Raw genomic sequence first — 15,622 nt, forward strand, 5'->3', positions numbered from 1 at the left:
TTTGATTTAAGGGCACTTTTGACATCTTATCTGGCTATATCCTTTCATTGGAAATGTTCAACAATTCACTTTTAACTTTTCCTTGACAATTCTCGATATTCTCACTTCTTTGAAAGTTGTAATATCATATGAGAATTATACGATACCTATATGTATAAAATACAGTATGTGTATACCTATAGAATATATTAATTCACTATTTATATGATTTACCCGCGTATCAATACACAATCGTTAATCTCCAGGTAATATATGCACATACATATGTACGATAATAGATTCCCGTCAATCATGATTGACAAAGCACAATTATCTATTTTGGTCATTTTATTATCCCATTTATACCTTTGCAATTACACTATTTATTCTATGCACTAAATCACTTATTTATTCTATGCACTTCTAGCAAAAACCAGTAAAATATTTCTGTTGTTTCCAATATATTATAACAAATCACTAAAATGGGGATACCTGGTATATAACGACGGAAACTGTCAACAGAAACGAGAGTTTTGACAAACACTTTCAATTTATAATAAAAAATTTGTAATAAAAAATTGCCAAAATTCTACGGAAAAATCTCCCGCGTTATCAATTAATCATCCAAAATTGGATACTTTTTGCACCAGTCACACTCGTTGCGCGCGTACTAGTGTGAATAACATAATTATCGATACATTCGCACACATTCTGAAACCAATTTTGACATACTTAATAAGTTACCGCAAGCGCTCCACAGACCATGCAAGTGGAAGCTTGTACATTTGAAGATCCGCACGAAACCGAACCCTGTTAACAATCGCGAATCGGCCGACTGAATCGGAATGTCGCCGGAAGACAAACAAATCCGCGTGGCCACGAGTTGAAAAATCCGAGAATTTCAATGTTGCGAGTCGAACACCGACTTTCAATAGGGTGACAGGCGGATGAAAAGCGTGCGGTCGGACAACGTTCATCGACACGATGCTGTACTACTGGGTGTCGTGTTAGTAGGCATAACCGTGGCACAGGCTCCGTAGACGGCGTATTCCAACGAATTCGGATGTACGGGACGACACAGTATATTGACTTAGAGGGTGGATTGTGCGCCCCCGACTGATTTGCCGCGGCTGCGCAAATCTGGGCTCGAGCTACGACTTCAGTATACCCGTTGGCCTGGTCGTGCCGCGTACATACTGTACCCTCGTGACTCGTTCCGTACCCGTACCCGCACCCGTACTCGTACCCGTGCCCGTACCCGTGCCCAGAGCCTGTGTCAGTGCTAGTGCTAGTGCCAGCGGTCCACACATCGGGCTTACCTCGCGCCGACGATCCTACTGCCGTCGGCTCCGACGCCGACGCCGCCGTCGACGCCGACGCTCAACGACTCTGCCGCCGCCGCCGCCGCGTCCACCCCCACCCTCATCCCCCTTCATCCCTTGCCTTGCTCTTTCCACTTTCTCTCGGTTTGGACATTCACTGGCGCGCACACTGACTTGCTCGTTCGTTCGTTCGTTCGCCGCACAAAATATACCGCGATAAAAACATGTCGATGACAGGCGCCGTGCAGGACGCACGGATTCGTCAGTACCGGCCCGCGGCGAGACAACATCGTGCGATATAGGAACCGACCGCGGAATAAGCGGCGAAATACACGCTCGGTTACCGCGGCCCGGTGACACACTGCCGTACAGTGAACGATGTAACAAAGACTACGCGAACTTTCTTCGAGGGACCCTGCAGAGTGTCGGAACCATTCACACGTGCGATTCTATTGTTTCTCTGACCTTCTGTCTGTCGCCTTTTTTTATTTTCTCCGTTTCTGTCTCTCTCCGGCGAATAGTTGCAGTGTACTGGATGGTTCTTTTGATTTCGCACCGGTGATCGTGGGTGATGAACGTGCCAGTGATTTCGTTGGAAAATTTTGACACTTGTCAGTGGAAGAATCGTTACAGTGTCGCGTCAGCAGTCCAGTGATCTTTGGCGCGCTTGACGGTTTGCGGTTCACGGTTCACCGTTTACGATTTACGGTCTTTTGTGGTCGAGTCCGCGCGTCATTCTGTTACCGTACAGCTACCGTTCCTCATTGCAGTGAGTTGTTTATGTGATCAAAGTGGTTTAATGGTTGATCCGCTAAAACTCTTCTGGGTTATTACCAACAGCACTTACCTAGGTAGGTGGAACCAGCGCGATGTATCAATATCGTTGTTACTCTTCTCTGTTGCGCGGTCACGTGTCACGGTTTTAGGTTGGAGGATTAGACGGAAACACGGCGCCTTTGAGTCTCAGCACGAAAAACAACTACCCGTCGCGTCGCGTCGCGTCGGGTCGGAGTTGTTGAGTTTTCGTGTCACGATCTCGGTACGGGTTCGGTCTCCGGAAAATTTGACGATATACGAGCTACTTCGGAGCTTTTTGAATCGTTGGGTAGATCGTGTCGTAATTAACGAGCCTGTTCTTCCCTGATTTCGTGCGCTTTTAATAAAAAGCGAATCAAGCCATTGCAATCTGTGCAACTTGAGGGGAAATGAATCAGCGTTCTCGACGACAAGATTCTAACATCTTTGCAAAGAAATCGTAATATACACTTAGTATTTATACACTGAGCATTTCTCAAATTGTTTTCTCAGCGACCGCTCAGCATTTCTCGCAGTGTACACACAGCAAAAGAAAGCGATAGACGCTTGAGTAGTCGTTCTCCGAAGTTAGGCCGTGAACTGGCTCACAGTTTGCTATGACAGTCCGATAGATCTCTGTACGTTTCAAATTTCTTGCAGATTTCTGTAAATTTTTGCACAAACACGTCGTTCAAGTGAATGGTACCAAGTTTTCAAGGGTACCCTACTCGAGGGGTTCAAGTCTAATAAACATGCCAGACCAGGATATAACGGTCAACGTTTGGTTGTTTTGATAGTATTAATTGGTAATATGATGATTTCGAAAATATGCCGAGGCAGAAATAGAGATGTGTCCATATCTGCAAAGCAGTGTTCATTTGTTTGTTCATCGTTTTACGGTTTATCGTCAACGTTTTCCTGCAGTGTCAGCGTGTATAGTGGCACAGTTTCCCCTAAATTATACGTATTTAGCGATAATATCAATTTTTCTCAAAGTTGTTCCACATAAACGAAAATTTCATTGAGCTATGTTGCTTACTAAAGCTGAGCTTTATACGCGCTCCCGTGTCCTTAGTGCGCTTTGTTTACGTAAACTATCTGTAATTAATTGACATGGAGAGAGGGAAGATTGAAGGAATGTGATATACATGATATATAATAAACTACTTTCAAAGATTCTATGCGATCTATACGCATAAATAAGAACGACGAATACTGCAATTTTCTTGAGAGCTCGAGGAGAAGGTGTACAGGCAAGAGGAAGGTTTTGTTCACTGCAAGTTTACGTTTTCTCCAAAGGTTGGATGCACCTGTGATGCGACAATAACACTTTTTGACACAAGTTCTTAATTCACAATCAACGCAACGTGATGCTACGCTAACTAAGAAGAAGCTATGAACATCGTTATAATGGCCAAAATTAAATGTTAGTGTCAAAACTAATACTTCATCTCGTCGAAGTTAAACGAATAACATGGATATTTGAGCTGTTTATTTTGAAAGTGGCCTAAGTCCATTTGTCAATTATTTTATGTTGCCCGTAATTGTCCAACCCATTATCGCTAATGTCTGAAGAATATTATCAAAAAGTGCCGGAAAGGTAATAACTTTATTCTAAAAGAAATGAAACAAGAGGATTTCATATCAACAAAATTTTTGGAGGACGCAATTTTTAAACAGGTTAAGAATTCTAACGGAGAAACAATAAATTAGTTAAAAATATGCTGGATGCGTTTTTTGAGAGATGAACCATATAAATTTTTGTATAAGATATCAATGGATGAGAATGCGAAGTTTCAAATCCTGGATTTATTATCGCATCGGGATAGACCAAGAACGTCGAAAATATTGTAGTGCCACCTCGTTATAAAAATATAATACGAATTACAACAGCGAAATACAAGGACATGATGGACTTACTACGATACATACCACCGGAGCACCATGATTTCTTCAAATCCCTTCCGCATACACAAAACGTAGATGAGCAGTAAACAGTTATGTAATTTATGTAGTTAGAAAATGTCCAGAATTGCATAAATTGTGTTTTTGAAGTGTTGTAAAGATATATAAAGTAAATTGAGTATTGATTTTTCAATTTGAAGCATTTTAAATTATGTCGAATGGACTTGGACTCTTTCAACTTTTATAACGAATCTGGTTGTTGACTTTGAAAGTGGCTTAACTCCATTTTTTGTAAGAAAACACATATTATTCACTTAATAACTGCTATTATTTTAATAGGAACTGTAAATTTAACTCTTTTAGATACACTTAAGCAGTATGAGACATTGGTATCCTATACGTATATTTTTAATTCTATGGAAACGCAAACCCTTATATTTAAATTGAGATATTTAAGTGGACTTAGGCCACTTTCAAAATAAACGGCTCATTTATTAAATTCTGGTCGAAATGTGACCAGCGAGTCTGGCCCGACAATATAACTTAGGAATTGTGTAATCTTCGAACGACTTTAAAATAACGATACTCGTGACGGGTGAGCAGCCACTGGCGGCAGATACCAAAACGATTTGTGCGAGTAACAATGTTGCGTTCGTGGTTCGACTTTCGACGACTCGTTGAGGCTAAAGCACGCGGTAAAGGAGTGGCAAAACGGACGCGTCGGAAAACGTGTGGAATGCTGGTGAAGTGTTGGCGTAAACGATGAAATTCTCGTTAGGTTGTTTATACGCCGAAAACAGGACACTTGGTGAACGTCAACCGGTGCAAGTGGAATCCGTAGTTCCCGCGTGTGGCATCGATCGACGCGACGGCCCACGTTATTTTGAAAAGGCGCTGGATGTATACATTGTACGTGTACAACGACACCTCGGCCAACCCACTCCGGTGTACGCGCACAATTGGGATATCGTTCCATTCAAGCGACGGAAAATCAATTCTGCTTGGTAATTACGATGCGCGCCGCCGGCGAAGGCAGTGGCAGCATTTTGTGTGTACGTCGCAGACGCAGGCCTTTGTATATTTTGTGGTTGGTGGAGAGAGAGAAAAGAGAGAGGGGGTGGGGAAGTAACCGAATGAGTGGTATTACTTTAAAAAAACAGTGGAACATCGATATTCTGAGACGATACGCTTGGGAATCCTCGGTGACATCCTGACGAAACGCTTCACCCTGTTTAACGATATTCGGCGAGGATTTGCTCGAGCACCAGGGTAAACGAGAATTTCGAGATTTAATTTGACGATGCGGCAATAAAAGTGCACTTCTCGTAAACAGAATGGGCTAGATACTCAGTTTATCGCGGTGTCTTTCAAGTAGCTGAAAGATATATAGCATACTTAAGCAACGAAGTGGGCTGTTGTGTATCGAGTCGTTGCCTAAGCAGCGTCTTTATTGAAGAAGATTTTAAGTCTGAGATATTCATTTTCCCAACTACACTGGAAATATTTAGCGCATCTCTCTCAGATTTACGGATCATCGACAGGAGATAAAATAGAAAATCACAAAGTATTATAATTTATTTTTCTTGTGGTACTGCAACTATACTGGATAATTTAATTAATATTTGGTTAATACAGTAAATGTTTTCCATAATACTTGTTCGAATCTATATAATACCTTTAGTAGGGAGATATCAGTACATAACAGAAACTCGAATCGATTTGAGGACATTAGCTTTGTTAAGGGATTCATCAAAATTAAGCGAAAACCGACGCTGTATTGTTAAAGTCATTCTTCTCGCTCAGTTTTTGGTGTTTTTAGTTTTCATAGCGTAAAATCTACAGTTACATAACTATACTTCATTGGAAATGAAAATAGCAGTGATATCAATTTTGTTTTCTATTTCGAAGTTACTAAAACATGTACACAAAAGTACAAGAAGAAAGAGTAGCCTATCGTATCAACTTTTCGATTTACTTCTAATTAATACTATACATATGTATATGCATATCTAGTAGGCTCGTTTAGACAATATGATGGATGTATTGTTATGTAGCTACTATTTCCTACTATTTTCTAATATCGATTCTACGCTAACAAGATCCTATGAACAGACAAACACCATTTTACCGAGATGATAGAAATCTTGCTCCCGAATGCCGAGAAGTGTCATTGAATAGAATATAATGGTAATTATTTATCATAGGGGATGTTATTGGAGGCATATACATAGTTCTGAACAACTTTTTGCTATACATGTTATCGCCGGACGAGTTTCGATTCCGAGATACTTGCAAAAATTGTTGCTACTGCACAGAGCCCGTTTTCTAACCTGCAACAGGACACACATACCTCTCGTATACTGTATATAATTCTCTTACCTGTCATCACGAGTCGCGGTCCTGTACCAATTGTAGTTTCTACCCGATGACGTGGCTGGATTGGGATGGAAAGATAAGAAATACAATATATTGGTTCAAATAGTTACCTACATTTAACCAGAATGATCCAATACCTCGCACACCATAGTTCATATGGTTCATACTACATGATACTACACGAATCCAAAATAGTTGCTCAATATTGCTGTGGGAAGGCGCTATCGTCGCAGACATACGTACAGGAGTATATAATTGATGAACACATATTTACACTAGGCAGCAGTTACTTTGTCTCTTTCAACTATTTAAGGTGAATGATTCGAAGTTTTAGTTATCTGAAAGATCAAAGCCAAACCTAACCCAGACCTAACTAAGATTCTTTTCAAATAGCTACAGAGATCTATCTCCTCGTGGTCTTTGGCAATTCCAAGAAAAATTAAAATACTTAACCTCACTAAAGTTTGTATAGGTACAATTTTGAACGAATTTTGGTTAGGGCTGGGTTAGGTTGGGGGGGGGGGGGGGGGCTAAAGTGGAAATTTAGTCATTGTAGTCCTCCCAACAGTTTTTCGCAGATATCTCGCAAACCAAGGCTGTCCGTCGGTAACATGTATACGAAAAAGTTGTTCCGAATGATGACCTTAATAACATATTTCAAGGTTATTGGAATCGGTGAGGAATTCCCTATTGCATATAATTACCAATAGAACTTCTGAATATCACCACACCTCTTTGTAATTTCAGAACTACTAGATTGAAGATGCTAAAGGTCAACGCAATTGAAAGCTGATCGGAACTTTTCGAATATCGGAAATTGGAATCGTATTCAGCGAATACTCAATTGTATTACATGTATTTTCTTTGTTATTTTATTTCCGAAGTAATTTTATCTAACAACGCTGTGCAATGGTTAAAACGGTTAAGTTTGCGAAGAAAATATCTAATACACAGGCGAATTCGGTAACAAAACACGAAAGAATTTTCGAGAAAACAGACGTTTTAATTCGAAATTACGAGTCTCGCGAAAAAATCGATTAGCGCTTACAATGGAGCGCCAACTTTAGCGATTTGACAGCACGTGAACTATGCTTTAAATCTACCGAGAGCTAAACAAACACGCCATATTTTATAAAGAGAGCGTCACTAAAATGTTTGGCCGAACTATATCAATGTCGACTACTTTGATCATTAAAATGGATGCTCGATTTTACATTGTTGAAATGAACATTGTATTATGCATTCTGTGCATCTAACAAGTGATTGTATTCCGAAACAGTGTTTTCAAAAGCGACACGAAAGATATGTTTAATTTTATAACTATAATTTTAATACTATAATATCGTATAATTATTTTCGATCTTTCCAGCTGAAACGATTGTCATTTATCGAAAAACTGAATCTTTAATGCTATTTACGAATTTATAAACTTTATTCGTCTATGTTGAAGGAATTAATTTCTTGTTGTATTAATTCACCAAGAGTAGTACGCTCCTTCAATTTTTTAATGAATTGATATTCATTAAATAAATATTGTGATCATTATTGCATGAAATGCTACATATAATTTATGTCAAATATTACGAAATAGAAAAATTAAATCATTCATTAATTTCCCCAATATTATTCTATGTGTTATTGTTTCAAATAATAATACATTTTAAATTAATTCTGTCTCTTTTACGGAAAATGTGAAACGGTAATCGTCGCAACTAGGTTAACGCTGGTAGTGGACGTTAAATAAATTTGTAACGAGTACCTATATCACTTGACTTTATTCAAAGAGTGCAATCAAATTTAAGCAATCATATTGGAATATAAAATACACGGTGACTTGCAGAGATACCAAGCATACGTTTTTATGTGCATGTACTACATTTGTCAAACGTCTGTGGCCGAGAATTCGTTAGCATGTTGCATTCGTTTCAAGCATTTTCGAAGCAATAAGAAATTCCTTGCAAAACATGAAAAAAGCCAAGGAACGAAAACAAAAATGAAAAGTGGAAAATATTATTGACTTTTAACGTGAATGACGGATCTTTTGAAAATGTGCATATACTGGTAAAACGTCAATAAATTTAGAAAACGAAATTTTTAAATCGAACATTACATTTTAGAGAAATAATTCATAGTCATGACATAATTATAAACTGTGAGAACAACACACGTGATACATTAGCGGACTTGTAAATCATTAATTAATATGTTAGCCCTTCGGCGGGCCATTTTTTAATGAATGTAAATGAGGACGTACTAAAAAGAAATAGAGGATACGTAATAGACACTAACTATATTTGTTAATGTTACGATAAATATACAGGGTGTCCCACGTAACACTTTCCACGATTTTTCAAGTACTTGTGATAATCTGACAAACAAATATTTTAAACAAAAGTTGATCAGTTTTCGATTGGCTATACATTGTAATAAAAAAAGTTCCAGACAAACTTTTTTTAGTATTGTCAAGGTCACCTTCATTTTTTTTAAATGGCACTTTGTATTTTTGACTTAACAGTATTATAGCCCGTATCAAGACAAATTCAACGACCTAATGTACCATGACCTTCGGATGACCTTGAAGGCAAAGAAATTAAAATTTCAAAAAGAAATAACAGTGTGCTTGAATAACAAAGTTTTTTGGAATCTGTGTGCCTAACTGATTTTCCTATAAAATTATGCAGACTTCCGACATTTAACCTATTTCTTTCGCTCTAATAATTTTCAATACCTTTTTCAATATACACGATGGTCGCTAAAAAACCTGCTTGCTCCCAAATAATATATATAAATAGTGGAAGGTTCAATGGAATGTTATTATAATAAAATACAGTAAACACAAATACAGAGCTGTTGTTTCATAATGTTTATGTATGTAAATTTGTTTTTCCACGAACATGTTTGCGCTGATCCATAATTTAAAGGGTTAGGATTATTATATTACTGGACTGTGGACTTTATGCATTTATAATATTTACAAGTAAGCAAAATATATACAAAATAAATGATTAATTGTTGGTTTAATGCATTTGAATCATCATTTCCCGAATCGTTAAGCACACGAATGGAACTCGGTAATTTTCGTTTTCATAAAATAATGACGGGAAATGTATATTTAAATAAAGATTCACAGACTAACTATTACAAAGGAATCTCCGTGGTATCTTGCGCATTTAAAGTAGCTCATTAAGAACTTATTTGATAGCGTCCAATATTAAATGCCGGCTTATTATGAAAAAATACACACTACGAAGATTTTATGAAGAAAGTACTGTTGAAGTAATTCAGAGTATATTTTGAATTGGCCTACAGTGTGATTCTTGAAGTTTCGCTATAGTTAAAACACTGCCAAAAAACGCACTCTGTTAATAAATCTATATAGAATTGCCTTAAGAAATTTAAGGACACTCTTTTTATACTCATTTCATACTTAGGTACCGTATTCAATTTCCTGTGTGGCGATGTTTAGTTCCTATGGCTGTGGCACTGATACGCGTAAAAATAAAAAGTTTAGAATATAATGTTCTTTACGAACATAACCGAAACAGGTAATTAGATTACGCATGTGCGTACAAACCTCGCATAATGACAAAGCACATTTACACTACACAGTGATTTCTCTATATATGTCGCCAAGGCTTGGATGATAAACGTCGCGGAATTATCCCCAGTACCGCGGGGTATATCTCGAGAGGCCTCAGACGCCGAGGAGTGTAAACACAACATGGCTCGGATATGTCTCCTGGATGATACATGACGCTGACAAGACCTGTGTTGTTGACATATATCGAGAATTCACTGTAGTTTGGTACTAACATGATCTCGGTATAACATGCAATTTACACAGAAATTTATAAAGATCTACCAAGGGACACTAAACAGAAAAGAATAACGAACTTTTTGAGCAACGTTGAGTATCGAAAAATTATGCTGCAGCAAGAAAATCAAGATAGATGTTTTACAACAATGAAAATGGTTCTGCTTAATGGTGCTTAGCAGCGATGAAGATAGTTACGTTTCGGTTGTTTTCTAGGTAAATCAATTCCATGACGATGACAATTTACGTTTGATAATCAGCACAGAGTAATTCTTAACAGGATATTTGTTTGCGTTAGGCAACTGAGGGAACTTCATACTTCATTAAAAATCTGTCTTTGTCAAAGTCACATATTAGCTCGATGTTAGCAGTGAATTCATTAAAAAGAGGGAGCCGTGTCCCAATTCAATGCATTGTGTTCGGCGACGTTCTCAGAATGAAATTCATAACGATCATGACGTTGTAAGATATTAAATTCTGTTCTCCCCTCTTAAAATGAGTTTACTTTCATTTTTATATAAAAAAGGTCAGCTATTAGTTGAGCGCAATTTCGTTCAAGATATAGACTTCCTCAATCATTCCTGTTTGCAACATCATTCGTATAAAACACACAAGGACTGAACATAATTCATGTGTATAATACATAGCGAATAGAACCGATATCCGCGTGTCTCCACACTTATGCGAATTAAGTGATTGTTTCTGTATGCGTTTACTTTTGGCAACAACTAGAATTTGTCAAGTTATTCAAAACAATTGCCAGTATTGCTTTTTTTATTCAAATCATAATTTTGTGTATTTTTTCAATAAGAATGTAGCTTATTCTTAATTTTGTGAAAATAGAGAACGTAAAATATAAACATGTTTTTTACAATTCAAGTTATGTCCCCCTCGATACTATTCAGCTTTTGCTTCAAACATTTTCCAATATTATAAATAATTTCAGAGATATTCGAGGGTATCGATTTAAATGGGACATCCTGTATGTTTATGTATACAGTGTGAGTCACTTAACGTTTACACCTCAAATATCTTTGTTGTTTTCAATGATACGTAAAATGTCTGAAGGACAAAGTTGAATTGTTCAATGGGGCTCACCCGATGCCATAAAAATATTTGTTGTTATGGTATTTTTGTTTTAGAGATCTCAGGGTCATCTTTATTTTCTAAAACAGGACCACCCCTTTTAAACACTTACAATGATAGTCCTTTCCATTAAGAATTCAGTGACTATAAATGCTCAAGGTCGTTCAAGGTCACAGAGGAAATGAAAAAAAGATTTTAAAGGAATATTTTGTGTATAAGAATACATATAAGAAGACTTTCTATGTTTCTGGAAACATTTTTAACGGACGTATACTAAAATACGAATATAATTAATGCGAAACAAGAAAAATTTGTATAAATATAGCTTTACAGTTAAAGCACAAAAAATTCTTAACATTGAAAAGTTAATTTCTTTAAAATTAAGACAATGCAATTAGACAATAACTTTTATAAATTGTTAAGTTTTATTATGTGGTCGTGACTAAATTTATTGTTAAAGCTTTGTAATTGGTAAGTAAATAAATTGAATACGTTAACGCTCGTGGATGTACATAACATTCGCTACCGATGAGTCGAATCGATTGAGTTGCTCGAGTTTCATGGTTGCCATGGTTATGTGCGAACCAGTTTGAAAAAAAATGTGCAGTAATGCTCCCAGCGCAACGCGGCGATAAATCGACGTAAAATGCCCTCTGAAGATCCGTTGGACGACTTTCAAACGGCGAGATAAATCATTCATATGTTCACGTTTGTCCGGATACGAGTGGGACAACGATCTCAAGGAGGGATCAGTTTGTTGGTCGGTCGATCCATTTTTCCTTTCCGGCACTCCTCGCGATGGCTACCATCCCGAGTTTGCGTCCCTATATGTAAATATTATATCTATAACACTACTACTGCGTCTTTCGTGCTGTAGATCGCATGAAAAATCTTCTCCTATTCTCATTTCATATATTCATATGTTTATTCTCCTATTTTTCTCCTTTTATTCAACAACTCCTTGGACTAAAAATGTTGGCCCAGACGATTTTTTGATAAAGCACTGTGTTTATTTTTCGATTATCAGAGCACATAGTATAGCAAGAACTCTTGTAATTTCTATGGATGGTCCAAGATGAAGTTTTTAAGAAATAAAAAATAGTAATTTATAAATGCGAAAGTTTGAATGGTTTTATTTCCTGCATCATGGATGGTGCCGGTGGTAGAACGTATATCGAGTTAGATTTTCTGAAAATTTTCATTTGACGGCGTATTCTGGATTAGAAAACACCCACGGGCTGTCCATTGGTTTCAGAAATTTAATATCTCTACGTTCGTCTGACGCGTTTCAGTAGCGATATCAGAGAGGCAAACGTTTTGACTATGACACCCCAGCCAATAATCCAGCTACTTTGATCTCGATGCCTGCAGTCAACGTTTGCAGTAAACACTGAGCGATTCCGCCCATGAATGTCCAGTTCCTCGTCGTTCCACCACACCGTCCAGTCTCTGCAGAATAGCGATCGTGCACACGATGGACCACAAGGGTTGTAGACTGCCTTCAAGTGAAATTTTTATATCTAATATAAGTCGAGAGGAATTCGCTATTTCTACGAGGCCGAACGATCGATCCAGCTACAACCGACGAGAACGTTTCCCCTACTTCTTACGTTCTCTTGCTCGGAGACACAACCTTTCTCGCGTATTTGCGTCGCGTCTTCGTATCTTCTGTCTCGAATATCCGCTCAAACGGTTACAATTCACCGTTTCATACGCGTCGGTCCACCTTTCTGCTAGTAGACCAGTCCTAACAATCGAACTATCGTATATTCGCGCGAACACACCTAATGGTCAGCAGGCTATACTGTCATTTAGATTTTTTTTATCATAATTCAAACGAGGCTTATACATATACAGTGTGTGTCACACGAGCTCTGCCCACTTGAATATCTTGGTTACTTCAAACAATACGAGAAAATGTTGAGAAGTTGTAGGGTTTAAGAAATTACATAATATGGTATAAATGATATTCTTGCAAATGGAGGCGTATACTCAGAATACATTCCATTTAAAAAAACAAAGGTGCTACGCCTTCACGTGCAAAAAATATCACTTATTCCATATTATGTGGTTTCATAAACCCTACAACTTCTTATAAGTAACATTTTCTCGTATTATTTGAAATAACCAAGTTATTCAAGTGGACAGACCTCTTGGGACACACTGTATAATAACTTTGTTTGATCAATCTCGCTTTTGTAGAGTTTGATTTTTGTTTTGTTCTATTTTAAATTATTTCCTTATCTTTCTCGTCTTATCAGTTTCTAAAATTTACGTTCCCGTTTGTGATTTTGACATATACCTATAAGTATTAGGTTGTTGTATCTTTAACATAAAGTTTCATTTGACAAACTGTATTCATATTCCATTAATCGAAATAATGTCCATCGACATCAGTGCACTTCTTCCATCGTGATACAAGTGCCCCAATTCCTTTCTGGTAAAAATCTAATAAACGTGAGGCAATAAATTCATCAAACGCAGTTTTTACAGCACAGTCTCCTTTGAATATTTTTCCATTCAAAAAGCCCCTAGGTGCTTGAAAAAATGGTAATCTGTAGGTGACAGATCAGGCGAATAAGGAAGGCGTGGGAGAACTTCACACTTCAACTTTGCTAATTGTTTTACAGTTTGTTTCGCAATAAGTGGCCGAGCATTATCGTGAAGCAATAATACACCACGTCTATTGACAAATGCCGGCTGTTGAAAACGCAGTTTTTCGTACATTGTATCAATTTCCTGACAGTATTTATCAGCATTTATGGTTTCACCCTTTTTTAAAAATGAGTAATGTACAACACCCTTTTGCTGACCACCATACAGACATCAATGTCTTACGCGATGGAAGGTTCGATTTCGACATATGTTTTAGAGTTTCATCTGCGTCCAGCCACTGTGCAGAACGTCGTCGATTGTCGTAGAGAATCCATTTTTCATCACAGGTAATTATCCTGTTTAATATGCCTTCATTATTCTGTCGAAACAGTAATGAAGAACTGATCTCCAGTCGGCACATCTTGTTTCTTTCAGTGAGTTCATGTGGGTCCCATTTATCTAACTTTTTTACTTTTCCCAAAGCCTTCAGATGTCGGGAGACAGTTGAATAGTACCATATCTTCTAATTCTACCATATCTGCAGAAAGCAATATAATGTAGATTAAATTGTATAGTTACTATGAGCAGAGTGCGTTTAATTGACGTTCTAACATACACATCAGTTTTAATTATCTTAACGTTCTAACAAGTAATAAAAATTATTATGACAATGAAATTATGATAAATATAAAAGAAATAGAGCAGTATCACAAATAGGTTTTTTTCGATGTGCAGAACGGCGCCGATTGTGTAGTGTCTCTGGTAGTTATTTCGAACGGACCAATATAAATTTTTTAACTTATTTGACAAAATTGTAAGATTATGAACCTAAACTGGTGTGAACAATCGCAATAATCAATTTTTTAAAAATGCCGGCACTTTAAACAATTCAGTATATACTTATACTTATATTCAGTATATACTTGTTCTCTGTCTGTATTTTACTGTATTATTTCTCTGTCTGTATCTGTCATAGTTTTACGATAAGAAACTAACTTTACTGACAGAATTATGTCATTTAAAACATCTTGTGCAATAATTCAACGGTAAACATCAACGTAGTGTAACCACAATTCCTCCTTTTGTCATTTTTCGATGCAACAATAAGACCTTTACGAGTGATGTTGTGTAAATAAGGCTCGTAGAGAGATCTAATTGTAAGCGAGAAGTACATACGCAGGGACAGTATTCTTGTCCAGCACATCAGCCACAGATTACCACACCGTGGGGCTCGCGTTGTATGAAGGGTAGCTATGCTAGCGTGTGACTTTTAACGGTTGGCTTAACTACATTGCCTCGTGCTAGGAGAAGCTTGAATACGCCAAGTTTAGTCCAGTCATGTGCCACCAATGGTCTCTCCTCCTCATTGAGTGACCAACTCGAGACTGTCTCGACGAGACCTTGATGTAGGGATACTATCAGTATTAAGTTACCCAAACCTCTAGGTATTGATGACTCTCAAACGTCAATATTCCTCACTTTTCATTACAGAAACTAAATTAAGTTGATTCACCCGTTCATACTGGATGGCCAACACTTTGTCCCATTGAAAACCTTCCACCAAAGGACTTGTCACTTTAGTGTTTAACCCTCGTGACATTGCTGTAATTAATTTGCACAAATTCCGCCTTGGAGGTGCTTATACTATTAACCCTAGCACTCTCGAGCCTCGAGCCGTCACGCAGAGTCCCAAGGGAGGGCTTCTCGAGCCTGTACTCTTCTTTACTCATCTCTCCTAAAAAAATTTGTT

At 37.6% G+C, this 15,622-nt stretch overlaps 1 protein-coding gene across 4 annotated transcripts in view; it reads left to right on the forward strand.

The window, feature by feature from the left end:
* LOC143360353 (neural-cadherin) overlaps positions 1-15,622 on the forward strand; it is a 522,812-nt gene that overhangs the window by 356,274 nt on the left and 150,916 nt on the right. The window contains exon 1 of one of the 4 annotated variants that reach the window (XM_076799102.1): positions 1,723-2,152. The exons of the other annotated variants lie outside the window; for them this stretch is intronic. Within the exon in view, the coding sequence (XP_076655217.1) occupies positions 2,101-2,152 (52 nt within the window). The 5' untranslated portion in view covers positions 1,723-2,100. Of the gene's footprint in view, positions 1-1,722; positions 2,153-15,622 lie in introns of those variants that run through there. 4 annotated transcript variants of the gene reach the window in all.

The sequence above is a fragment of the Halictus rubicundus genome, chromosome 13 (genome assembly GCF_050948215.1).
Source record: "Halictus rubicundus isolate RS-2024b chromosome 13, iyHalRubi1_principal, whole genome shotgun sequence".
Classification (NCBI taxonomy): Eukaryota; Metazoa; Arthropoda; class Insecta; order Hymenoptera; family Halictidae; genus Halictus; species Halictus rubicundus.